Genomic DNA, 26344 nt, shown 5'->3' on the forward strand with positions numbered 1-26344 from the left:
AGAGACTGGCCTCACCGCTATGGCCGCCACACCTCAGATATTTATAAACCTGGACCAGGTCCCCTCTCAGTCTTCTTTTCTTCAAGGCTAAACAGACTCAGTTCACTTAGCCTTTCTTCATAGGGAGATGCTCCAGGCCCTTCACCATCTTTGTGGCCCTCCGCTGGACTCTTTCCAAGAGATCCCTGCTTTTTGTACTGGGAGCCCAGAATTGGACACAGTACTCCAGATGAGGCCTTACCAGGGCAGAGTAGAGGGGAGGATCACCTCCCTCGATCTGCTGGACACGCTCTTTTAATGCACCCCAGAATGCCATTGGCCTTTTTGGCCACGAGGCACACTGCTGGCTCATGGCCAACCTGTCGTCCACCAGGACGCCCAGGTCCCTCTCTGCAGAGCTCCTCTCCAGCAGCTCATCCCCAGCCTGTATTGGTGCATGCAATTATTCCTCCCTAGGTGTAAGACCCTACACTTGCTTTTGTTGGACCTCATCCAGTTTCTTACTGCCCAGCTCTCCAGCCTGTCCAGGTCTCGCTGAATGGCAGCACAGCCTTCCAGCAGGAAGAATACCTACATAATGCTCGTCATTGGCATGACTGAAGTTGTTTGAATTGAGAGAATTATCATGGCATTTTTGTCATGACAAGAAGTGGAGGCTGTATGTGAAGATGAAAGGAAGAAAAATTACAAGCAATGGATTTATGGCGTGAGTAGTTAGGTGGGAGACACTTTTGTAGACATTGTTTTAAAAATACTGATATTTGAAAAATATCTAAACTTCAGGTTTCATTTAACTAAATATATACAGTACTAGATTTCCAGAAAGCAGTGAGCTCATGTGCAGTTGTGAACCACAAAACTGCTTTTATCTTTTAAAGCAGCTGAAAACTCCTGTTTTCCCTTGGAAAGCACTGATTGCCACAGAATGCACATAGCTGATTCATGTGAAATCTGTGTGGATGGATCTCGTTGCAGGACAGGTGCTGGGATTTTTACAGTGATCAGTTTTTGTCACCTTTTGCAGTGATGAGAAACCTGCAGGGTTGATCTGGTGACTTGTCCCAGATAAGGGAAGCAGTGGCAGAGCTCATATCCAGGCTTCAGCTCTCCCCGCTCAATTTCCCAGCTGGAGAAGTGAATCACTTCCCAGATTCTTTTGAGAAGCAATCCTACAGCCTTTATTTGAACCAGTTTTGTTTGGATTGGTGGGTTTAGAGTCAGAAACAGCACTCTAGAGATGAGATGTCCTTGAAATCCTGTATAGGATTAAGCATTAGTTATAGGTAATGTACAGCAAGGAGCACCAGACTGTTGCTTATTTTATGCTCTCATTTTCACTTTTAAATTATATTTTAATTATAGAAATCCACTTTGATCAACTAATTTGAAGTTGACAAATGTCCAAAATTATTGTAGATTCCTCAAGAATTTAATGGAAATGTACATTCATGTACATGCCCATGTTGTTTGTAATGAATATAGATGCACAGTATTTATATATCTGTATCTATAATGTACTGAACTGTATTGGCAAGTAAAGGTAGTTACTGGTTTGTCTGATCCTTTTGCTTTTACATTTTGTTTCTGTTCCCTACTGTGCAGTCATCTTTTGCCTTTGATATGGGTACTTATACATCTCTTCATCTTTGTTGTCTTTAGTAAACCAGCGTGGGCCAGTGTGTGGCATGCACTATATGCATGTATTTATGTATGTTTGTAAATACAACTGAAGATCAATCTACTTACTAGGAAATTGCATAATATGATTGCTCAGAAGAGCAAATGGGTGATGTTGAGGTGATCCTAGGTAGATTTTCCAGTCCCATTTCTCAGTACGTTGTTCCAATATTTATATGTTTCTTTAAAGATAAAGGTACTTTCTTAAAAGTACAGGATTGGAAGAAGCCTTCAGGTAGACGGACTCATGTACTCTGCGTATGTATGCATTATGAAACATTATCATCTTTAGCAGTTTCTCAGAACAGTCAGGTCTCTCGTCCTCATTGCTTGGAAAGTGGACTTTCAATAGCATTAGAAATGTAGTATGATATATTAGGGGGAAAAGTAATCAATTTCATAGAGTGTTTAATATTCTATATGCTCAATTGAGTTATAGTGCATCAAATCCTGTCCTCCCTGCAAGGATTTGACTTGTAGTTTCAGAAATGTTAACACCAGATAAAATAACTCAGCTCTCCTTTTGTGGGAAATCATGTAGTAATCGAGTTGTCCATTAAGTGTTCTCCATTCCTTATTGCTGCACTGCTCCGTGTACAAGCAGATCTCCATATCTTATGTTGCTAAGGGAAAAGCAGTGCTGGAGACTTGTATCTTTAGAGCATATGCCTGCTCTCCAGTAAAATGCATGGAGGAACAGAGATGAAAAAAATGACTCACTACATTGACTGTCATTTCCTTTCTGTAATAACATCTTCCTAAATTTGATAAGGAACTCTAGGAACTAATTGCTTTAACTATTTATCCATATATTTTCTCTTGATGCTTGTCCTTTGCCTATATAGCAATTACAGACTACATAATTTAAGAATAGCAGAGGTAAGATGTCAGTAATGAATATTGTAAGGCAATCTAGATTAAGGACTTCTGTTCTTGGAGGATTGATTGGTATAATATTTTCAGCTACCTCCTCCAAAAACTGTCATGATATTAGTAATAAGAAAAGCTCTCAGAATATCATAAGGTTTGGCAAAGTCTAACATTGTGCTAAAATATGTGGAGAAAAAAAATGGTCAGTATTACATAATTAAAATCACCAAACATGGCTTCTGTTGGGAACAAATCACATTTGCTATAAATGACATATTTGCCACTTCAAAATTGAGATTACTCAATTTATTTTTTATTTTTTATTTTTGGATCTAACACCTTGATTTGCAATAATGAGCCAAAAACCAAAAACCTTTAGGATGAAGTGAAAGTGGAACTTTTAAAGCATAACTATAAATAAATAACTAAAAAAATAGTCTGTTGCTTTTTTGAAGTAGCATTTTAAATTCCTTTGCCATATGACGAGACCTTTACCAAATGGACTGTATGGAGTGTCTGTGAAAGCAATAAGTATCTGCGGTTTATAAACTGTACTTCATATCTGCACATTTTTTGCTGAGAAGTGTTATCAATTATTTTGGCTTTCATTATCCGTTATTCTAGAAGTGAGTGCATATTAGTTAAAATGTTTTTCCTACTAATTTTATACATAACCAACTTTTTTAATGTTGGGAAGTACAGATCTTGAGTCAGCTGGGGTGACAAGATAAAAATGCAACTGAGAGAAAGCTGGAAGGAAGCCAGACAAAAGATAGATACCTCAAATAATCAGAAATTTTTGATAATAGTCACAAAAGTTGGATACCATCAATTTATATTTCTAATCGACTGCAGCTTATCATATGATTTCCAAGGGCCAAGATTTCACCAATTATAGTGTTGTTGATGATGAATAGACAAGATCAAAATGTCGTGAATGTGCAGGTCCTGACCATGGTGCAGAGAGGCTGCTGGTGCCCTGATGATCCCAGCAGGTGGCTAAGTTTTTATAGAGTTGGTCAGAATCTTTACAATTAAAGTATTTGGTTGAAAATAAAATTTGATCAAAGTAGAAGCTTTTCATAAAAAGAACCAACCCTGTGTCATTTGGAAATAAAAATAAAAAACCATGCAGTTTCTACTTGTTTTAAATTATTTTTTCAAGTTATATGTATTTTATATTTTTAGTCATGATAATTCTTTAACACTTAGAATATGTATGTAAGATTGCTTTCTGTCTGCCACAGTACAAGCAAAGGAATAGCCACTGGTAAAAAGTCGTGCTGCCAGCTTTCTGTGGTCTCTTATTAAGTTGTGCTCATTCAGAAGTTTTTTTGGAGATGAATGGTTTCACTGCAGAGTTGATGGACACTAGCAGAGCACGGCAATTAGTGCTGTACACAGTGGAAAGTGATGTCAAGCTGAGTAACAGAGGTGAATGTCCATCAGATTGCATGTCCTCAGTATAACAGGAGGGACTGAAAACAGCGTTCTCCCCAGGCCTCCTTTTCTCTTGTATGCATGTGCATGAGCTTATAAGTAGGAGAGAGACAAACTTTTTAAACAGTGTAATAGTGATAGGACAACGGGGAATGGCTTTATAATAAAAGAGGGAAACTTAGATTAGATGTTAAGAGCAAATTCTTTACTCAAAGGGCAGTGAGGAACCAGCACAGGCTGCCCAGAGAAGATGAAAAGATATGAGTGACACAGAACTGAACATTATAGTACGGCAGGGTTCAATGGGAGAAAAGGAAGAAATACCTTCAGAGCAGTTTTATCGAGGAATCGCTCTAAAAATGGGACTCCACCCGCTTTGTCCTCAGGGCACTGTGATAACCCACTGTGTTTGCATTCGGGCTTCTTTAGTCTCTGTTTGCCATTTCAAACTTGGACTTCTAAGAAATAAAAATTTAAAGCAGAAGTTGAAACAGTTTGTAAAACAGTATCTTTGCTGCTTCACGTAGGCAAATTACACCTGCTTTCTTACAAAGTCATGGAATCATAGAATGCATCAGGCTGGAAGGGACCTTAGAGCCCACCCAGTCCCAACTCACTGCTGTGAGCAGGGTTTCCCGCCCACCGGCTCAGGCTGCCCAGGGCCCATCCAACCTGGCTCTTGAGTGTCTCCAAAGATGGGGCACCACAGCTTCTCTGGGCAGCCTGTGCTGGTTCCTCACTGCCCTTTGAGTAAAGAATTTGCTCTTAACATCTAATCTAAGTTTCCCTCTTTTATTATAAAGCCATTCCCCGTTGTCCTATCACTATTACACTGTTTAAAAAGTTTGTCTCTCTCCTACTTATAAGCTCCCCTTAACTATTGGAAGGCTGCAGTGAGGTCTCCCTGAAGCGTTCTCTAAGATAAACAAGCCCAGCTCACTCTGCTTTTCTTCATAGGAGACGTGCTCCAGTCCTCTGACCGTATTTCTGGCTTCCTCTTGCCTCGCTTCAGCAGCTTCACATCTCCTTGGGCTATGAGTCCTAGGCCTGGACACAATACTGCAGGTGGAGGCTCATGAGGGCAGAGCAGAGGGGGACAATCACCTCCCTCACCTGGCTGCCATCCATCTTTTGCCTGGGATACAGTTGGCATCCATGGCTGCAAGAACGCACTGCTGGTTCACATCCAGCTTTTTGTCCAACCCAAGACCTTCTCTGCAGGGCTGCTCTCAGTGTGTTCTTCCAGACTGTACACATATTCAGGATTGCCCTGACTCAAGTGCAGTGTTGCACTTGGCCTTGTTGAACCTCATTAGGTTCACATGGGCCCACTTTTTAAGCCTTTCTAGGTCCCTCTGGATGGCATCAGAAAGCAAATACAAAGGAGAAAGGGGAAAAATGAGAGTGAAAGCATTAAACAAAATGACACATAGCTTATTGAGGTGTAAATGTACCGAAATATTTCTATATTGTACTTGACATTTTTGAGTTAGAAGTGTTCTCTGTCCCTACCTTCCATTGTGTCAACTTCACCACTCAGCTTGGTGTTATCAGCAAACTTGCTGAGGATGCACTTATTCCCATTGTCTTCGTCACTGATAATGTTATTGAAGAGCACTGGTCCCAAGGCTGACCCATGGGAGTCATACTTGTGACCAGCCTTCAGCTGGATGCATGCACAGATCCACTGACTCCAACCACCTGGCTACGACCATCCAACCAATTCTTTATTCACCAATTAGTCCAGCTTTCAAATCCTTCTCTCTCCAATTCAGAGTTAACAATGTGGACCGTGTCAAATACCTTTCACAAGTCCAGGTAGATGACATCAGTTGCCCTTCCTTTGTTTATCAGCATCATCACTCCTTTGTAGAAGGCCATAAAAATGTAATATGTGATAAGTCTTATATTTTTTAATGTCTAGTATGAAAGCTGCAGTGGAGTCTTAATGACAAGTCCTTATTTTGTGGTGAAAATGATTTCAAAAGGTTTTATTTTTTATTGATTGTGCTGCTTGTAGAATTATAACATACAGACAGTTCTTAGGGAGAGTTTTCAGCACCATTAATGTAAATTAAATTTAATTCAAAAAAATCAAGTTGGCAGAGCTATTAAAAATAAGGAACGTTCCACTTTTCAAATAAACTTTCCACCATTAAGCATTGTCCAAAAGGAGCTCAAAGAAAACATAAGACTTTGATTCAAAAGTTCATTGAAGTTCATGGCAAGAATCCTATTTGCTGTGATATACTGGCCTTTACACTGTACTTAAATGAATATATTAGGCTAGGAGTTCCTTGGAGTTTTATTCATGGGAGATAATAGCCTGTATGAGGTACCAATTTAGAAGCTGATTAATGTCTGCAATACAAAATTTTTATAGAGTAGAATATGCACCATTTGCAATTTTTATAGTTAATTTTAAATAAATAAACAAGCAATATGCATAGGCTATGCAGACCACAAATAGTCCACAGGCAACTTTCTTTGGCACACCAATGTTTTTGTTCTTTCATTGGAAGATGAAACATTTTAGCCCTTGAGTGCCTACAAGAAGATGCTGAATAGGAAGAGGAGAACCGTAAAGGTAGGAGAAGTAAAGATGGGGCCCCTGTGAGTTGTAGCTGTTAGTGAAAGTGATGTTATCTTTGCATTTATGGGTTCTTGGTAAAATTTCTTTTTCTGGAGGAGTAGATCAAGCTTATGCATTGTTTAAGTGCACTGTCGATGAGGCATGTTTTCATGTTCTTTACATTCTAGACAATGTAAAAGCCAAAAGTCACTGTAATACTCGGGGTAATTCTTCTTCCTTTCTTTATCTCAGCTTCTATATTGTAAGTGCCTAAAACAAAATTGGAAAGACTCAAAGCAGCTGTGGAGTCAGCACCTATAGTCAGATGTTAAATGTAAATGATGGAAGTGACCTTCTAAAATGATAACATTTGTTCTGTGTTTTAAGAAGTTGAATTTTCAAATTACAAAATTACTTACTTATTGAGCGTGTTATCAGAAGTCATATAAAATCATTGTCTCACTTTCATTTGTAATTACAAAGCAGCAAGATTATTACTCTTAAAGCCAGGGGCTTATTGGAGTTTTGACCTTCATAGCTCACCAAATAGAGGATTTGGAAGTTACCAATTTGTATCTAATTGGGAAGGAAGGAGGAGGACTCTAGTTAATCATGCTTACATTCAAATGTGTCCCTGGGTTTTGTTTTTATCAAATTGAAAGAAAATATATGTTGCACTGAATTTGAATCAAAAGTTATCTTCAATCTTTAAGAAGGCTCATATTTAAAACAGAAAGGAGGCAAACCACGCCAAGGTAACTCTTGCCACTTTTCCCCTAATTCTTTTCATTAAGTCAGCTGGTATGGCTAATCTGTAAAATCATATGTTTGTCTCAAATCTTTGTCAGATAAAACAGCAATTTTGAGGCATGTAGTAAGCTTGATTGTGTTCACTGAAAAGCCTAATTTTATTTGAACAAATAGTTTCGTCTTTTTTTTTCTAAATCCTCTAGCAATTTATTCTGTTCAATCTATGAAAGGTCCAATGTGAGGATTCCCTAAGCACTAGAGATCTGATTTTGACTGATTATAAGTATTTTTTGGTCTATAAAGGAAATTGTTAGCCTTACCAACTCCCAGTCTTGAAGATGAACATTCTTCAGAGTTATCTTGATGTTGTATATGAGGTTTTCATGACTTCTTTGGTAATATTGGCAAGTACAATTATGTAGTTATTGTGTTTTGTCTCAGGGTGGATGAAATGATGGCTGTGATTTTCAAGAAATAGAAAAAAAATGAAAAATTAGTGCTGTTCTTGTTTAGACAGAAGAGACAGAGCGAGTCTTCAACCAAAATACAGCTGTTGGTATTACTGTGCTGGAATATCTTATTCACTTCTCTTCCAAGAATAAGCAAACAAAGCAAACAAAAAACCCCTATGTATGATATAATCCATATAGTGGTGTTTTAGGGATGAGTTCTACTTGATTCGAGGAGAGCCAGGAATTTTTCTGCAAAATCTCAAATGCAGAATCTCCCTAGCTTCATAGCAGCAGGGAGATAGTTTGTCTTACTTCTCCACATAATTTTGAAGTCTGCATGAAGAAACTGTTTTCTTTTAGTTGTTTAATTGTTCAGTGGTTGATTCTTCAGGCATGGAGGGCTACATTGATTTGTACATTCTGTAGTGAATACGCTGCAAATAAGTATAGCACTCCTTAAGTGAATGTAAGATCATCTTTTTTTTCAGCTGTTCAGTTTTGGTTTCAGACATACATATTTATATCTTTATTCTGAAAATGACTTCTCCTTTCATTGTGAAATGTGGTGGATTTGTCTATTCAGAGTTCATTTCAGGACTGGAACATTTAGGATCATCGTTGCTTTTCAGTGAAGAGGAGAATATATTCCAGGGAAGTCTTTCACTCTCTTTGCTGTAATTATGTGTTTAGGTTTATGAAAAAGCATAAACCTAGATGCCCACTAAGTAGTTAAAATTACCATTCTGCTGATTGATAATTCAGTATTTGTTTTATTTATCTGCACTTGCTGTATCTCTGTAAAGGAATGGGGGAGAAACCTTCTTGTGTATGAATGTGAGCATCCTATCCAAATCTGAATGTTTTGAAATAAATCTAATTTGGAACAAAGGTTTTAAGAAGAAGTCATTAACAGAAGGTTTAACTGGATGGTTTTACAGCTGATTTCTGCTTCAGGCAGTAGGATGACATATGTTTTTTGCTTCAGTTCTATGGAAGATCTCCTTGGGAGATTCTCTATTTGTCAAATTGATATTAATTACAAATCAGAGAGCTGTATGACAGGTTAGACTTGATTAGATTCTCCAGAAAAGCCCAGCCAGCCCTAGCATGCAGAGAAGAATCTACAGCTGCTTTGTATTCCTTCTCCACTCTATAGCAAAGCAACTTTTCTATGAAATTTCTATGTTTTAATGATCTGTGACTATATTTTTGGTGTGTGTCACTAGTGATGTGAGTATTCAAATTGAATCTGCTGTCAGTGCATCCAATTTGGAGTCACCAGAGTTGAGGATTTGAGATGGGGTCCAACAGACCCTGAGACTGTGGAGGGGGAAATCATTTGAAAGAGGGTTGGGTATGGGGCATCTGGCTTGCCGTTTCTATAATGAAATGCTACATACTACCATAGAGTGTGTTTTTAGATGAAAGCATGTGGTGCCTTCCAAAAAGGTCTGATAGGAAGAGGGAAGAGGAAGATGGGAAGAACGCCTGCATTTCTGACAGTCATGACAAAATGGTTCCAGCTGTTTTTGAAAGACGCTTAATGCTGCGCTGAAAATTGCTATTTTGTATATCTTCTTTAGAATTTAAATGCAGTGTTGTTTATTTGACATTATTGTTTAAGTTCTTCTTGTAAAATTGTTAATGCTCTACACAGCTTTGGTAATGCTATTTTTGTTTTGTAATCCTTTCAGGTTGTGCTGGTTAGATGGAATGAACCATTTCAGAAATTAGCAACTTGTGATGCAGATGGAGGAATATTTGTTTGGATACAATATGAGGGCAGATGGTCTGTGGAGCTTGTAAATGATCGTGGGGCACAGGTTGGTATGCATGTTTTCTCTTCAGTCCAGAATTATGAAGTCCTGAGAGACAAAATGAAAAAGATAATGAGTACTGTTTTATACCTTTTGAAAAACACAGGAGAAAATGAAACATTTCTTTAATGAATGGAGTATGCAAGAATTGTCTTCGAAAGGACAGCTGCTTCACCTGATTGCTGTAAAATCAGTTCCGCTGGGCTAATAGTTGCCCTGCTTAGCTCTGTGCGATGCTAAATTTTATCAAAACAAAAATAAATTACTACATGTCTAACATATCTGTTTTCTTATCTTTGATATACTAAGGTAAGCGACTTTACATGGAGCCATGATGGGACTCAAGCACTCATCTCCTATAGAGATGGATTTGTGCTGGTTGGTTCAGTCAGCGGACAAAGACACTGGTCTTCAGAAATAAACTTGGAGAGTCAGATCACATGTGGCATATGGACTCCCGATGACCAACAGGTAATGGAGCTTTTCGAGGCTGTCAGTTTTATCACATTGGCTTGCTGTAGAATGCACTTCTTTAGAAGCTATTAAATAAAATGGTCACTGTAATAACGGTTTCCCTCAAAACTGTTGCTCCCACAGATAGTGAGAATTTAATTAATCCCATGATTCTCATTAGTCAGATATGCTAATGTACCAAGTTACCTATCATCACCTTTCACCCCAATTCTGTGCAGCCTTAATCAAAGTTTCAGATAGGAATCTGTAATCATACCCCTAATTTGTTGATGCAGCTATCTTGAAAATATACATTTGGGCAGAGATACAGCATGGACTATTAAACATCTGAGCAGCTGCTTCATTATAGAGCTTCTCAGTTTGCAGTTGCAGCAAAAGCAGTTCAACGGACGTAGTTACATTTGCCTTCACATGAGCAAATGGACTGAATTGATCCTGAATGTTGGAGAACCTCTCAGCCTTATGCAAAATACATCATTTTTAAAAAGGCCGTTGTTTTAACCCTTGAGTCCAAAACTTGCTGAGCTTTGAAAAAGCCAGTTAAAAAATTCTTCTTTACTGCTTTTCTAATGAAGCATATCATATTGATCACATATTGATCACCATTTATAGTGGGGCTTGAGCTAGCGCGTTGGTTTCATTCTCAGAATTTGCAGTGGTTCTTTGCCATTCAGCTGTTGACCTTCATGCAGTGGTTTTTCCTTCCATATACTTGCTGTCATTACAATTAATGTATGCATAATATAGTACTGTAAGAAATGATAGGATTAGGATAGTGCAAAGATCATTTGTAATATGATCAAGACTAGATTATTTTGCTTCATTCTACACTTTCATGACAACTTACTAGTTCAGGACTCAAGGTATCACTGGCTTTAATTTAGAATACCATAAATCCATGCAAGATATATTCAGGGTTATTTTGGGAATTGTGTGTAGACTATAGTAGCACTAATAATATGCATTTCTAGAGCAGTATCTAATAATTTTAGAGTGCTCTGCAAAGAATAATGAATAAATTATTTCAACATAGCTCTTTAAAGCCAGAGAGTCTAACTGCCTCTTTTTGAATCTGGGGAGATTCAAGTCTTGACAATAAATAATTTACTCAAGATCAAGAGGGAAAGTCAAGCAGCAGAAGTAGGAGAGAAACTAAGATCTAATAGCTCTCAGTCCCATGTTTTAAACATAAGGCTTCTGCATTTGTGTGTTTCTCAGTTGTAGTTCACTGCTGTATTTAGAACTATCTTCACTTGAGTGTTTAATTTGGGATGACGGACTGCCTTTGATTCAAATTAGCCAATATGTTTGTACTTTCTAAACTGGATACTCTTTAAATACTTATTCCAGAAAACAAGCACTTGTTCAGTGTCCAGATAAACGCATATGAACATAATGGCCACTTCCAGCTGTGTGAAAATTGCTTGCTTGAGTTATGAGATTCTGTTGCTGACAAACTCACTGAAACAGATACAAAAACCATCCACAAGCTTTATATTGCTCTGCACACTTCTCTTAATGATGGAGTTTGCATGTTAACTGATGATGAATCTTTGTACTGCTCTCCAGAGTTGCTGAAGAGATCCTGTAATATGTATTAAGATGTATTTGTCTCCAGAAGCACAAGGAAATAGAATTCTATGGGGTTCTAGGAGAGGCTTTGCTCAGTTCATACCAAAAATAGAAATTTGGGTGAAAAAGAACTTTAAATGTATTGCACACAAATAAGCACATACAAAAATGGATACCCTTACTAGCTTATCTCCCTATCTCATTTCTCTCCTGATGTGTGTCTGAAAATGAGATAACAGTATTCTAGTCTAGCATAGCTTCAGCATCTTCCCTATTAATATAATCTGTTGCCTTACACTGTGAGTGAAAGATAAATGTGAACATTTAAATTTATGTTTTCATAATATTATTTTTGTCACATCTCTGGCACCGTGAGAACTGCTACTGAAGATATTCCTGAAAAACATGGCACCTCATAACACCATGACTTTTGACAGGATTAACTTGGAAAGCTAAATTTTCAAGGGAGTGTGCTGTTCAGTATTATTTTACTATTGTCTTCATAAAAATGTTCTCAGTATAGTCTGTCCTGTCACTCACTCTTTAGTTCTCAGTCATCTGCAGTGCACATCTTCCTCTTTGCTTCCAGCCTCATTTTCTATCTTTTCTCCCATCTGTTTGACACCAGCAGTCTATCACTGACTGCTACAGCTGCTCTCTGGCAGCTCTGCAAGAGGAGAATTTCCTACCACCATCTTTCTGTTGGAGGAGAAGAATCATTGGAGCTACAGTTATTGCTAACCACCTTCTTGTTTTGACATAAAGGTGAGTTAGCAATGCTTACATGAAATACAGCAAATGGAAAGTCAGACTTTTAACTGTGTCTGTGGTGATAATGATAGAGTGTGCGTGGCCTCTGGATTTGTTACCTTGCTGGGTTTTGATATAGACCTGTAAGTAAAGCATCTGAGGTCATGGCTGATGTCACCTGTGCTTGAAACTCCATAGTTAACATTTTCCAAAGACTTTTGGTAGCTTAGATTTGGGATGATGGCTAGAGAAATGGCGAAGGTGGATATAGTCCTGTTGAAGTTGAGCATATAGCTGTATCTTGTAACTAATTTGCCCTGAGGAAGTCAGGACAGTAGATACAACCTGATGCAGTACTTTCTTTCTCAGATTTGTATGTCATCAGATGATCTTCTCATGTAGGTTACTGGCAGATTTTTACTGTACTTCACACCTAGGTCTCGACTTTGGATACTGAGCTGTGGGGTTCTTTAGCTAATTCAAAATACAGGTCTTTTGATTGTAAATCTTTGTGTTTACTGCAAAGGCCTAAAATTGAATTTTGTCACTTCCATTATGTTTCTGTAGACCTGCTTGTATGGAGAGCTTTCAGTGTTTCCGTTCTTATACTCTCTATAACCAGAGCACTCTTCTGGCCAAGGCACAAAGCCTCGTAATACCAATGGCTCCAGAGAATAATAATCAGATACAACAGGAAAACTTTACAAGACTGGGTCCTCTGTATCTTGAGTGGAGTTCCACAGTTGTGTTAAACTTGAATGAATGGAGATCACTGAGGACTGTGACCTTCCTTTCTCTCTTTTGAATTGGTTTTCCCAGGGCTATAGGAGGCTGTAGAGCCTACTTCCTCAGGATGATGTGGAGTATGTTTCTGCTGAGAAAGTTCACCTAGGATCATGTAGGGATGAAAAGTAGGTAGGAAATGTTGGATAACACAGGAGAATTCACACTGGAGACTGTTCTGTGGTGTTGTACCATGCTTGCTTGCAGAGAGGGGGCATGCATATCAAGTAGATTGAATGACTTCCCAGGTGAGAAAAACTTGAATTTCATCTAGCCTAAGGGTTTATTTATAATTACAGAAGCAATGTCAATAAGTAACTGAGGATTTTTCCTAAGCTCATAAGTCATGTAAAATATTTTCCCAGTGCTTCACCTCCTCTCCTGTATGTTTGCTCAGCTCCCAGTGACTGTATTCTGTGAACTTTTGCTGCCCTTGGGCCATCTTCTCCCTCCTAGATTTTACTCAGCAAAGAGGCTTATCTGTATTCATGATGAAAGAAGAGCACAGTGTCAGAGGACTACGTGGGAACTGTGAAGGAATAGATCATCCTCATGTTTATAGCAATGTAGTGTAACTCTCTGGACTTCACTGGGATTGTTTCTGCTTACTATTGTGTGTGTGAAGGAAATCAGAAGTAAATCAGTCTCTAGTAGAGGGAAGCCTTAATGAAAATGAATATATTTTATTAAATCCTGGATATCCCAAGAGGTGTTATTGATCTATTTTTGTTCCGTGTATCTTAGCTAATGTAATTTATTAGACTTTTCTGATAGTAGCAAGGTCCCTTTTCAGTTTTTCCTTCCTCTTTCTTGTTGTAAGCTTTTTTGGTAATTCAGACACTTACCAGAATTCTTTTTGACAATATATGACAGACAATGGGTGTGTGTGAACTTTACCACAGCACTTCCTTCAGTTTCCTTTGGAAATAAGTATGCATGCAGCTAACGAGTTTGATTTACATCCTCCCAGACACAGTGTTAACTGTTGTACATGGTCCCATCACAATTCAATGTATGTTAAAACTAAGAATGTGTGAATAAAAACCTTACTTTGAATCTGATCTGTGCCTAATTAGGTAAAACGCTGCTCTAGGTAGAAAACACTGCTCTTAGTGGAAGAGAATACAAGCACAATTAGGAATAGCTGTGGTGTGTACTGTAAGGTCTTGTGAGGCATTGGAAGAAAAACTATGAGACCAATGGATGAAATTGTTTTGTCTAAAAATGTAGGGTTCTGGAAGTCTGTATTCTTTTTAAATCATTTGTAGCTTGTAGAAGTTATGCAGGAAGGCAGTTTCTATGCTGTTAGTCACTCTTGCTCCCAGTGCTTGCTACCCCTACTCCCACGGCAATAACAAAAGGTTCAGTGTCTTTCCATAATGAGCACGAAGCAGGACAGGCCTCAGTGCCTATCTTCAGCCGTGAGTCCCAGCACTGCAGAGCAGAGGCGTGGACCCAGGCAAGAGCACACATGAGGGAAGAGAGATCAGTGTGCTAACACATCCCTTGGTGTCTTATGTATCAGTACTGGGCTGTGCTAAGCGGCTAATCAGAGATACAGCAAAACTCTCACTTGGAAATTATGCAAGCAAAATGGCCGTCTCTGTTCCTTGACTAACACAGCAGCATTATTACATTCCCTTTGTTCTGCTACTGGCAGCTTTCATACTGTCTGCATTTTCCTCCTCTCTGTGCACAGGGAGTGTTCCTAGCTGAGGCCGATCCGTTCCCCAAGGTGACTCCCACCTCTGCTTGCAGACTGTGCTCATCTTTGTCTGCTCTGGGCAGTCTGATGGGGGCTGTGCTGTGGCAGCCTCAGCAAGGTGAATGTGGATTACTGCTGACCTTCATGAGGCATTAGTCTGAATAGTGACAACTGTGAAGTAACCTCATAACATGACATTTAGGCATGTCAGCATTTTTCCTAAACCATCACAGCAGTAGCAGATCTCAGGCCTGGAGTTATGAGGTAATTAACAAGAAGCACTGTCAAATGGCTACTCATGGCACCAGGCTGTCATGAGTTTGCCTCTCTGGTTGCCTGTTTTGGCATGGCCTTAGTCCTATCTAAGTACGTTCTGCTTTCGGATCTCCCAATTTTTGTCAATGGTCTATGACTTATACTTGCTACAACCTTTTCAGGGAAATAGTTATTCTGAGCAAATCCTAAGCTGAAAGTAGGAACAGTAGCCTTTCCTAACTTCCAGAACATGGCTTAAAAATAAGGAATTTTTAAATGTTTTACAGTCTTGCATCTATTTATGCCAAGATACCATCTTCCCACCTGAGCTTTCTTTTACCTGCTACTCTGGAACAAGGAATTTGTGCTTTCCATTTCCTCTACCGTTTTGGTTTTCATCAGGTGCTGTAACTCACGTCTGACTCAGGCAGTCACTGATGTTGCAGGAGTCACACTGATCAGGATTGGTTATGCACAGGCATCTAACTGTCTGGAAAAGGTCTTAAAGACAGCCTTCTAATCAGTTGACAGAGTGATGAAAGAGAGCTACAAACTGAGGTAATATAGGAAAGAGAAATATTTACCTTAATGATTATGAGAGTTGGAAGGGTTGGAAGGACAAATGAAAAAGAAAAAAAAAAGTGTAAGCAGAGATTTGGTCTTTATTACAATATTCCCTGTCCCTGCCAAGAATCTTTATAGGTTCACATAAAGGAGCCTTTAAAATTCCAGGAAGTACCTGTATTTTTGTTCCTTACTGTGTAGTAATACATCTTTTCCCCAATCTGTTCTGGGTGCAGTGACTATCAAATGATCCTGCAATGAGTAGAACCCCTCAAAATGGTACTGTAAGATAAAGTCATTGAGGAATACTGAAAGACTTATTTTCATTGGGTGAATTGCACAAATTAGTGAGAAAAATGGCTGGAGGCTTTTTATAGCATTGAAGAAGTGCTGTTAATTAACTCAGCGGTTTATTCAAGCCTGAAAAACTGCAGACAATGGTTAAATCGCATATAGGGATTTTAACATTGCATGCTGCATAGTTGAGCAGTACTGCTAAAAATGCAAAAAGAAGACAGAGGAAAGAGATTTCAGCTGTCTTTCAAGATAAATCCGTTTGTTATATAAAACAAACAGATAAGCAAAGCACGCCACAACCAAACTGTCCTAATATTTTGGGCTATTTTTAGAAGCATTTCAGGCCTTTGTGGAAGACTTTCTATTAAAAATTAATGATTTCTGCTTGCTTATACTAAGTGTTCTATGAACTTTTACTCTCCACTGCACCCTTTCATAGACAAAATGTGTTTTTTTATAAACACTTAGATTTATTATTATTATTTTTTTTTTTGTAGACTTCGGTATTCTTGATTTATATATTTATATATGCTGCAAGCCAGAAACATTTTGTTTTTCATCTCTGCTTGGTGATTTTTGATTTTTATGATGCCATGTGACAGATTTTATGTGAAAAAGAAATGTGAAATTTAAGAGCTGCTTAGCCTTTCTTTTTCTCATTTCTTTTTTTGTATTTAATATGCAACAAAATCTGAAACAATAGATGTTTTTATCTCATGTGTATATAAATAATTTCATTGCCATTACCATCACCTTCACCTTTTCTGTCTCAAGTAGGTGTTCATGCATCGTTCTGCTGGGAATATGATTTGCAAAAGGATGGGAAAGAGTTAAATATCTGAATGCACTGTGCCTTTCTCACTTCTGTTCTTTTCTCAGTAGCTGTGAGGAGCTATCAGTACTCAGATGATAACTTTATAGTCTTTGCCTTGTGTTTTGCAAGGATAGAGAGTAAATATGTTCTCTTTGGAGCCTCTGGGGTTCATTTGTGGCTTCAGGAGCTGTGGCATCTCTCTGTGGGTCTATTCCAGACAAGTCTTTCTTCTGCCAGAAACCCTGGCCAATAACGCACAATTATTGAGCAGATAGTTTAAGGAGCTGAGCAACAAGGTGATGCTTGAATGTGTTTTGTTCTTCCCACTAGCTCCATTGAGCCTTGCCTAATCTTCCCCCTGATGCTCCTCATGCTGTCTATAGCAGCAAGGCTCTGTGAGAGCTGGTGAGCTGGTGCCATTTATTCTATTTGTGCTATTTGGAGGCTGTTTAGCTGCTGTTTAGCTGCTGATGGCATCGTAGTTCATGTTTTCTCATCTGCTGCAATGTTTCATGTCAGCATCATATCAGATGAGTCTTGCAAATAATTTTTCCCTGCCATGACTCTGTCAGAAGAGAAGAATATAAATGTTCTAATGTTTTGTTCATCCTTGCAGGCTCTTGTAGGCAGGATAGAAAGATTTGATGTTTGTTACTGAAGAAAGTGAACAGCAAAAGAGATCTTTAAACTCTTTGCCTTGATCTGGCATGACACTTGGATAGGTCACAGTATTCTTACTTCAGCTGACAGAATCCAGGGTTTATTAAGTTCTGTACACGTCTTTCCTCTGTCAGGAAAGAAAGGATTTCAAAGGAAATGACAAACTAAAGATGGAGGAAGAGATGAAGACTCATTGTACTGTTCAGTTATTGGGCCCACTTAGCATTTTTTTATCCAGCACTGTTTCACATTTTTGGACCGTCAGTGTTTGAGTCAGCAAAATAAAGATAAGTGCAAACAGACACTGTGTGAATCTTTCTGTGGGAAGTGTCAGAAGAACAGAATAGTTTGCCTCTCATCTCACCTTGCTCGTTCTTGTATAGAAGGATTTGCTTACGTAGCCTACAGTCTTCCTCTCTTTGGCACACGGAATATTTATTTGAATCTCTTTTGTTACGCTTCAACTCTTGGGCAAATAGTAAGAAGGAGGATTTGTAGCTCACCTGTGCAAAGCAGCAGCACATACTTATGTTGGTTTTTAGGCAGTTCAGGCAAAAATGTCACCTGCAAAAATGGCCCATCTTTCTGAGGATATGTCAAATATAAACTCAGAATTTTATTTTCCTTTAGTTTGTTTGATCTGATTTTGAGTTGACGAGGAGAGTAAAAGGTTTTTCTTCTTACAGAGCAAAAACTTTCTAAACTGTGAAATTTTTACAGCATTTTTCAGAAACAGTCTGTGTTGTTCCATTTCCAGAGCCACTTGATTGAGTACACTCTGGCCCCAGGCACTTGGTTCATCCAGAGCTTTGTGATCTTTTGGTTCAAAAGAAATGTCTCTGCTGGAGTGGTTAATTTAAACTTTATTACCAGTGGGACTCAATCTGTCAATTTTTTGGAAGTTAATAACAAGACAGGGAGCCAACATGAGTCTTGAACTTTGTCCAAATGCATTCGGGACTGTGAGCAGTCTGAATCATTTGCACAGTAAGGGAGGATTGTAGAATCTAGAGGAGGAGACTTGTGGATTTCTGCAGTAGGTTTTATCTGGGAAAGCAAGGCTAGCATTTGTAGGAGATTAAAGATGGAAGGTGGTGTTTTGAAAGGGTAACATCACATGATTTTTACATGGAGTTTTCAGAAAGAGATAGTATGCCAATGAAATAATAGAAACAGTATCTTTTTTTCTCCAAATTCTTTCCCATCAATGTTTCATCCTATATGGATTCAAATTGCGCTCTTTGCGCAGAAGTCAGTTTCTTGGTGTTCCAACATTGAGGGTTTGTGGACAGCTATGTCAACTGGAAAGGGGTTAGTCCTTCCCTACTTCTCTTGCTTTTGGGAAGACAGTCGTTCTTATGCATTGCCTTGTTTGGTAACAGCTTATTACTCAGCCTGTCTCCTTATTGATTCACTTACACTTGACCTCGCCCATATTGAGTTACCTACCTCTCTCTGCCAACACCCAGGACCTAAAAAGAGAATGCAGAAGTTGGAGAAATTGCTTCCATGAACATGTATGTATTTCAGTTTGGCTGGCCCAGAGTGCAGTCCTTGTTGCTAAGTAATACCATTTTTAATGAGGGGGAGAAAAAAAAAAAAACACCACAGCAAAAACTGTCAGACTTTTCAAACTCAGAAGGAAATTTTAACTTCAGCAGGCAGCATATCTTTCAGGAAATAGCTAAACCCTGGCTTGGGAACAGTAGAGGAGACTGCCAAGTGTATGTGAGTGCTCTGAGTATCAGTTAATTTCTTTTCTTGATTGAGTGGTTGTTGGTTAGAACTAATAGTGTTTTCTCACCCAGAGGCACCAAATATATATTTTTTGTTGCTACGTATAATTTAATACGTGTAAAGAATATATTTTTCATAGGCATGTGTACATTTTCCTGGCAGAGTTTAGTGAGAATACAGAAAATCACACTGCTTGAAGAGCATTCCAACATACTTCTTATGTGGGAGCTCAGTGGTCCAGATTTGGAGTCCTGTCCACGTTAAAAGCTACAGAAGATGTTGCGGAGAAGGTGTTTCAGCTGCTGGTTTTGGTTCATTTCCCATACTACTTTGAAAGCAGTTTGAGACCTAACAAAAGTTAAAAAAAAAACAACAAAAACAAACAGCAGTTCTTTTCCATGTCAGGAATAAACTGAGGCATATTGTTAATGTCATAACCATTGTACAATGGTCTGCTTGTTTCACAGAAGAAATCTGATTGTTATAGGATGCTTTCTAAAAAGTGTCTCGAGTCAAGAAAGAATGTAGAAACGTGTCAGGAAATATACAAGTCAGAATTAGTGTGGATATAATTAGAGAGGAATATAGTAATCATTCTTTCTGTAATTTGTCAGAATGCTTTTAAATAACATTATCTTCACCTGCACAATTGCTTCCATCCTCCCACGTCCACAGCAACTGTATAGTCTGACATCCTGCTTTTGAAACTACTTGCATTTGTGACTCCTGAAACTAAGGGCAGTTTTTTCTCATTTACACTCCTTCAGCTATGTTGTGCTGTTTTAGAATGAAACAAAGCCAGTGCAGTTTGAATCCCCAGGTTTTAGAATTTCAATCTGTATTACAAAGATTTGTCACCAGTGTATTTACTTTGTCTTCTCATTTGGGGCTCTCTAATAGTATCTAAACCCAATGGAATTTGTAGGAAAGAAAAGGAGCAAGCCTGAAAGTAGGTAACTAAACCAGCACTGCTTCTGCAAGTTTTAACAGTCTCAAATGGGAATTTCAGTGCTGTGTATATATGCAGTTAGTTGGATGATCTGATGGTGTATTGTCCATGCACAGGGTAGTAATTTCTCATTTCTGAAGGAAACAAAAAAAACCTCTTTTCAGTTTTTTTAGACTCAAATGCAGTCAAAGGAAACCTAGTGGTTTTTCCCCCCCGAGCTTTTGTGTGAATTGTGGTGATGTCTCTTTTAGCATCAGTTCAGGAAATCATTTTACAGCAGTTGAATTTTTAATGAAAATAAAAAAGTATTCAGCAGGAGAGAGCAGCTGTCTCCCTCCGTCTGATTCTCTTTTTCGCTCCGCATTTTGAGGTAAAAAGAAGTAAAGCCAGAAATGCCACACTAAGGGGAAAAAAAGCCTTTTTGTTTTTTTATGTATCCTAAGAGGCTACTGATGCATTGTCTCATGTTTTCTGATGGAGAAACAGTAAACAAGAAGAACACAAAGACTGCAAAATGCTAATACTTTGACTAAATGGACTGCAAAATGTCTTAACTAAACCTTTACAAGACTGGCAGACTTTATTAGGCTAATATTATGGAATGAAAATATCTAAAGTCAATCATTTTCCACGTATTTCCTATGCTATTAAGCATATCTGCACAAATAGAAGTTTGATCCATCATTTTGCATATTAATCAGTTTATAATTCAGTTAATCTTAATTCAGCAAAATAGATTTATCTGTTGGTATGGTGGCATTGTGGTGATGACTGTAAAGCTTGTTCCTAGCATGAATACTAATGTTTGGCTAGATGGCTAAATTAGAGCAAACAGAACTGATTCAGCTTTCTTGAAGTACTCAGCATCTTCTGACACTGCAAATGCACTCAGTTGATTTTATTAGTGTTCTGCAGAGCATTATTTCTGAAGTTCAGTGCTGACTTTTTAGGAGGAGGAGGCTAAAGGAAGCAGATAAAGACAAGTCTAAACTTTGAAAAGAGGAATGTCAGGAAGACAAACATCAGGCAGGACGGCTGCAAATTCAGAGGTACACAGGATTAACTGTTAGTGGCAGTGTTGGTGTTGTGTGGTACAATGGCAACAAGATGGGGCTGAACAAGAGAAACCACAAAGGCAGAAAGTAAAACAAAATGCTGAAAGGACAAGGTTTGTAAAACTTATGGGTGAACAAGGAACCCTTTAAACCTCAACCCTAGTGAATGTTTGAAACAAGAATTGTAAGTCACACCAGGCAAAATCTAAGAGAAATTGGAGGCCTTAAACTGGAGTTCATTGAGCAAATTGTGAAATTGTTCATAAAACACAGTTTTAGACACAGTACTCATAATAATAGCTTGTGAGTCCATCCATAGTTTTATTCACCATAAGATGATGATATTTCTGCCTTGGACTACTACTTCATTGTTAAGAGACTCCTAATAGTCTGAGGAAAAACTGAGTCTTGGAACTGGTTGGTCTGAAAAGCACAAAGCCTTCTGTCCAAACTGTCAGATCACCTTGTATTGGATTCTAAATTTAATTTTTTTTTTTTTATGTCACTGTCTCACGGAAGGGAATTGGAGAAAGCTCAGAGAAGAGGGACTGGAATGGTCAAGAACTTCTGTAAGGCGTCTTTTGGTCTCTTCTTTCCAGACTAGATCAGTTGGCTAGTGTTCTCAGTTCTAAGGCTAACAAGGAAATCCTGTTTCTCCATTAAAAATAAATAAATAAATAAATAAAATTGGTGTTAAAATAAATAGTACTAAGATGGAGTTTGCTAGATTCATTTTCAAGGTTTTTGTTTTGTTTTGTTTTGTTTTTAATTAGCTCAGTCTGTGAAGTACTTTTGCTTCCCTGGGTTGTCAAATGTGCGTGCTTTGTAAAAGTCAAAGGGCTGTTTTAAAAATCCTGGGCCCACACGAGTAAAGCAGATTTTCCTTTTCCAGCTTTGTAGCATTATGATATTGGACTATCTGTATCTAAATGTGCCATCCTGACTTCAGCATGAACTTTAACCAAAGGTTCAGTCATTTCCCCGATACAGAATGAAGACGTTTCAAAAATGTATTGACCAGATTTCCTGGGAGTTTTGTTTGACTAGCAGTATTAGAAACCTTCCGTGTTAGTACCAAATGTTACAAGAGCAACATCTTATTTTATCAATATCCTTCTGCAGCAGTATTGACTACACAGTTTGTAGAACTCAAATCTAGGTTGAAAATAGTTGTCTTCTTCTTCATACATATACAAAGTCATCAAATGTATTATTATTGGGATTGGATTATACTATAACTGTAAAAGTCAAAATGGCTGTAGTTCTGCAAAACTTCTTAGACAGTGAGGACAGGCTAAGATGCAGTGGCTAGTTTTTCTGCAGATATAAGTCAACACAGCTTAACTGACTTAAATAAATTATTATGATTTATAGAATTTTCTCAGCTGCTGCCTATAATCAGATGTGGTGAGATGGTGGGGTCTATCCCTTTGCTTTTGGGGTAGGTGCATACTTACTGTTGATGAGTTCAGTTTATGTACAATAAACCAAAATAAAAAGCAAAATATATTTTTCCAAAATAGCGTAACATCTAGTAAATTCTAGTTGTCTTATGAAGTAGTGGAACTCCTGAGCTGAACATTCATGGTGCTAGATATTTGATTGCTCTTATATATATAGCTTTGTAGGTTTCAGGGCTGCCAAAACATTTATACTAACACTGTATCTGGTCCAGATGCATCTCAGCAGACTTTATGGGAATAGTAGCAGTTCAGCACAACAGATACACATGCAGCAAAGTCACTGAACAGGTTCAAGTTGCTCCTCATGGTCTGAATTATTTAGCTACTCATCTGTTCTAATATTCATCTCTTCATGAAAAAATAACTTGGGAGCAGAATAACCCGTCTTTTGATTACCATGTCTCTTACAGGAATTCACACATTTCAGGCTGCGAATTGAAGACTTTTTGAGATCATGGGAATTTAAGCGGATTGTAATCTTAAATTATAATTTCAAGGTTAATTGTTTCAATACTAATGAAACCCCATTTTATTTACCAAAGCTAGCTTGTGAAATACAAGATAAGTTACCACAGAGACTAAGAAGTCCGTAGATTTCATAGAAGGGTGTTTTTCAGATTTGTTATAAGTAGAAATTAACACAGGGATGAGTTTCATGAGGAACCCAGACACCTCTGTTTCAGGACTTAACCCAGCTTTCAGCTCTGAGTATGTTTAGAAAACTGTGTGTGAATTGTCCCACTGATTTCTAACAGTTTTTCTTTCAAGTAGTAAAGTATCAGGGCACCACTGAAGACTGCTCTAGAAATGGTAGCTCTTTTGTTTTCTGCATTTCTACAAACCTTTAATCAGCTACAGCTTCACTGCAGTATTGGATTCATTACATCTGACGTGTTTTGTAAGGAAATACTGTATTTTCGTTTTGTGTCTGAGTCACACTTTAAATGTATGGATGATTTAAGGTGTTTTGCTATCAGATTTCATATTATTCATCAAATGCAATTCTACAAATGGTAATGCATGTAATAATAACTGAAATAATGAGCAGTACAAAAGGAGAGGAGACAAGAAGAGGAAGAATGGGATAAAGGGCTAAAGAACCACAAAATGAGTACTTGGGATTTTTTTAAATTGCTGTTTAGCTTTTGTATCTGAACAAGTCACTATGACTTGCACATTACTTTTTTCCAACATTTCGTCAGACCTTGTAGGTCTGCAATTATCTGTAAAAATATGAATGTATGCAGCTAAAATATAGCCATTTAATTTTCCCATTGGATCCTTCAGGTATACTCCGTGGCTTGACCTTTTTTCTGAAGGTCAAGAGAATTTTATTCATCTGACATACTTAGCTTGAATATGGCATTTATAGCTTGGCTAATGTTATGGATGGTAACACCAGTAGACATTTATACAGCTTCAGCAGGAGTTCAGCCAGCAGAACTATCAGCCTGATAAATGCTTTCATCTTAAAAGTTGAATTGCTACAATAACCCGAAAACTTATGCTGCTTCTTGAAACCTGTAGCCTGGCTAAAGAGATGAGGAGTACCTTCTGATAATTCCCGGTGGCTAAAGAGCTATCTTTGGTCCCAGTGCAAGAATTAAGATGCCTGCACGCAGCTGTTCTGGTCTGAGTTAGAAAATAACATAGAAGTTTGTCATTTTAAATGAATTAAGGGTAGTGCTACACAAAAGAATTAGCTTTAGACTGAACTCTAGGTAATGAGTGACATTTATTTCTACTCAATTATAGAACATTTCTGCAGAATTTTAGGAGACAGAACTGGTATACTGATATTTTTGGGAAAAAATAGTCTTACTTCTTCAACTAGGTATTTTGCAGTTATAAAACTTTTAGGAAATTGTTAAACAAAACAAACCTATAGAGAAGGTTGAAACTAGTACGAGAATCTAGCAGTGACAGCTTGTAGGGTTTTGGCTTCGGAGAAGTTTATTTTGTAGAGAGCTACGAAAGTAGTTAGTGAAAGTGGTTATACCCTGATTGTGGTTGTAAAAGCAGTTGAAATAACTAACAGCAGGAAAGTAAGTGGGATGGTACAAGTCACAGAAAAATAGAAGAAATGGCTAAAAGGAAAGGAGTGTGAGATTGAAGTTCTTATATGGACATAGTCAACATGGGTTCATGAAGTGAAAGTCACAGAATCATAGGTCCAACTCCCCTGTTAAACCAGGTTCCGTAGAGTAGGTTGTGCCTCTTAGTTGCACCTGAGAACTTTGAAGTCAGTCTTCTGAAACTTTAAGAAGTACAACCATGGCATTTGTTTCCCATGGAAGTACTTCTGTATATCTGATACAAATGTGCAGTCTGAATGCTGCAAGTCTGTCACCACATCTTGGAAGAAAGGTGGAGTAACAGCAGCAGGGGTCAGCAAAGGTAATTTGAGGCTTTATATAACAACTGTACAAGGAAATAGATAACTAAGTAGGCTGTGATTCTTCAGAGGTCTAAGGGATTCAATAATAGATCTATGAAATTGTGACCAATGCTGAGAATGTTAATAAGCAGGAACAATTATCCCATATTTCTTACGGTATTAAGAAGTGAAGATTAGACAGTGAAATCATCAGCAGGCTTTAAACAAAGAAGAAGCAGTATTTTTTGTCTGAAGCTGTGTAAGTACGCAGGTGAAGTGTTTGTTCAGCACATCCTGTACTTTTCCTCAAATACTTGTTCACTGTTAGAGTTAAGACACAAGGCTAGATGAATTCTTGATTTGGGGGTATAATTGGTAGAATCTTACATTTACATGCCTATTCACAGAGACATGACGAAGTCTGTGGTTTGGACATTTTCTTTCCAAAATACAGGAGATTGGCCCTTCAGTTTGTATGGTTATTTAACATGACAACTGAGAAATTACATTATCTGAAAGTGTGATTATAAAACCAAAAAATATGTAGCAGACTGAAGGGCAAGTATAAGATTTAACCTTCCTTTTAGCTTCCTTCTAAATGCTGACTAGCTTTCAAGTTGATGAATGCCTTTTAACTTGCTTTAAAATATATTTGTCTGGCATGGAATTATTTGGTAGCAGCAGAAGCCTTGGCTATTGCGTTTATCTGGTGGATTTATTAAACCTTGTTTTCTGATTTTTTTTTCTAAAATTCATCAAATATGCAGGATCTTAACTTATTCAAAACCTTAAGACAAAAAATGCTCATTAAAAAGAAATCATGTGTTCCAGTCAGTCTGACTTCAGGCAGACACATTGGCTACAGTTTAAGAGCACAAAAAAAAAACTTGCCTTATACATTTTGTTTTTCAAGTGGTGGGTGGGAGTTCTTCTTTACCCTTCCTGAGCATGTAACGTATTGCCTTCCTCTTGGGCTGTAATAATCTTCTTCCAGGTGAGTGATTGTTTTGCTTTTTACCTCTAGTTTTGGAGCACAGTCTCCAACCTTCTTTCTGCTCGTCAATCGAATAACCTGTCCTCTTCTATTCAGCTTTCTGTTTCTCATGGGCTGTTTGCAGTCTCTACTAGGATCTCATATTTGTCAGCTGTGCATTTTGATATTGTATAAACCGATGGCATGGTTTCTGGCCCTAATTTTAGAAATTTCTCTATAAGCCAAGAATACTGTAGAACTTGTGGTAGCCCTTCTGCCAACTCACTTTAGTGGTGGTAAAGACCAAGCTCAGATAAACTGTAATGGCTCATACTAAA

The 26344-nt window shown here is 38.0% G+C and overlaps 1 protein-coding gene across 1 annotated transcript in view; it reads left to right on the forward strand.

The window, feature by feature from the left end:
• Positions 1–26344, forward strand: part of LOC100546489 (tubby-related protein 4-like) — a 50365-nt gene that overhangs the window by 4306 nt on the left and 19715 nt on the right. Inside the window, exons 2-3 of the mRNA XM_031552212.1 lie at positions 9456–9584; positions 9888–10049. Of these exons, the coding sequence (XP_031408072.1) occupies positions 9456–9584; positions 9888–10049 (291 nt within the window). The remainder of the gene's footprint in view (positions 1–9455; positions 9585–9887; positions 10050–26344) is intronic.

This window comes from Meleagris gallopavo, chromosome 2 (genome assembly GCF_000146605.3).
Source record: "Meleagris gallopavo isolate NT-WF06-2002-E0010 breed Aviagen turkey brand Nicholas breeding stock chromosome 2, Turkey_5.1, whole genome shotgun sequence".
Classification (NCBI taxonomy): Eukaryota; Metazoa; Chordata; class Aves; order Galliformes; family Phasianidae; genus Meleagris; species Meleagris gallopavo.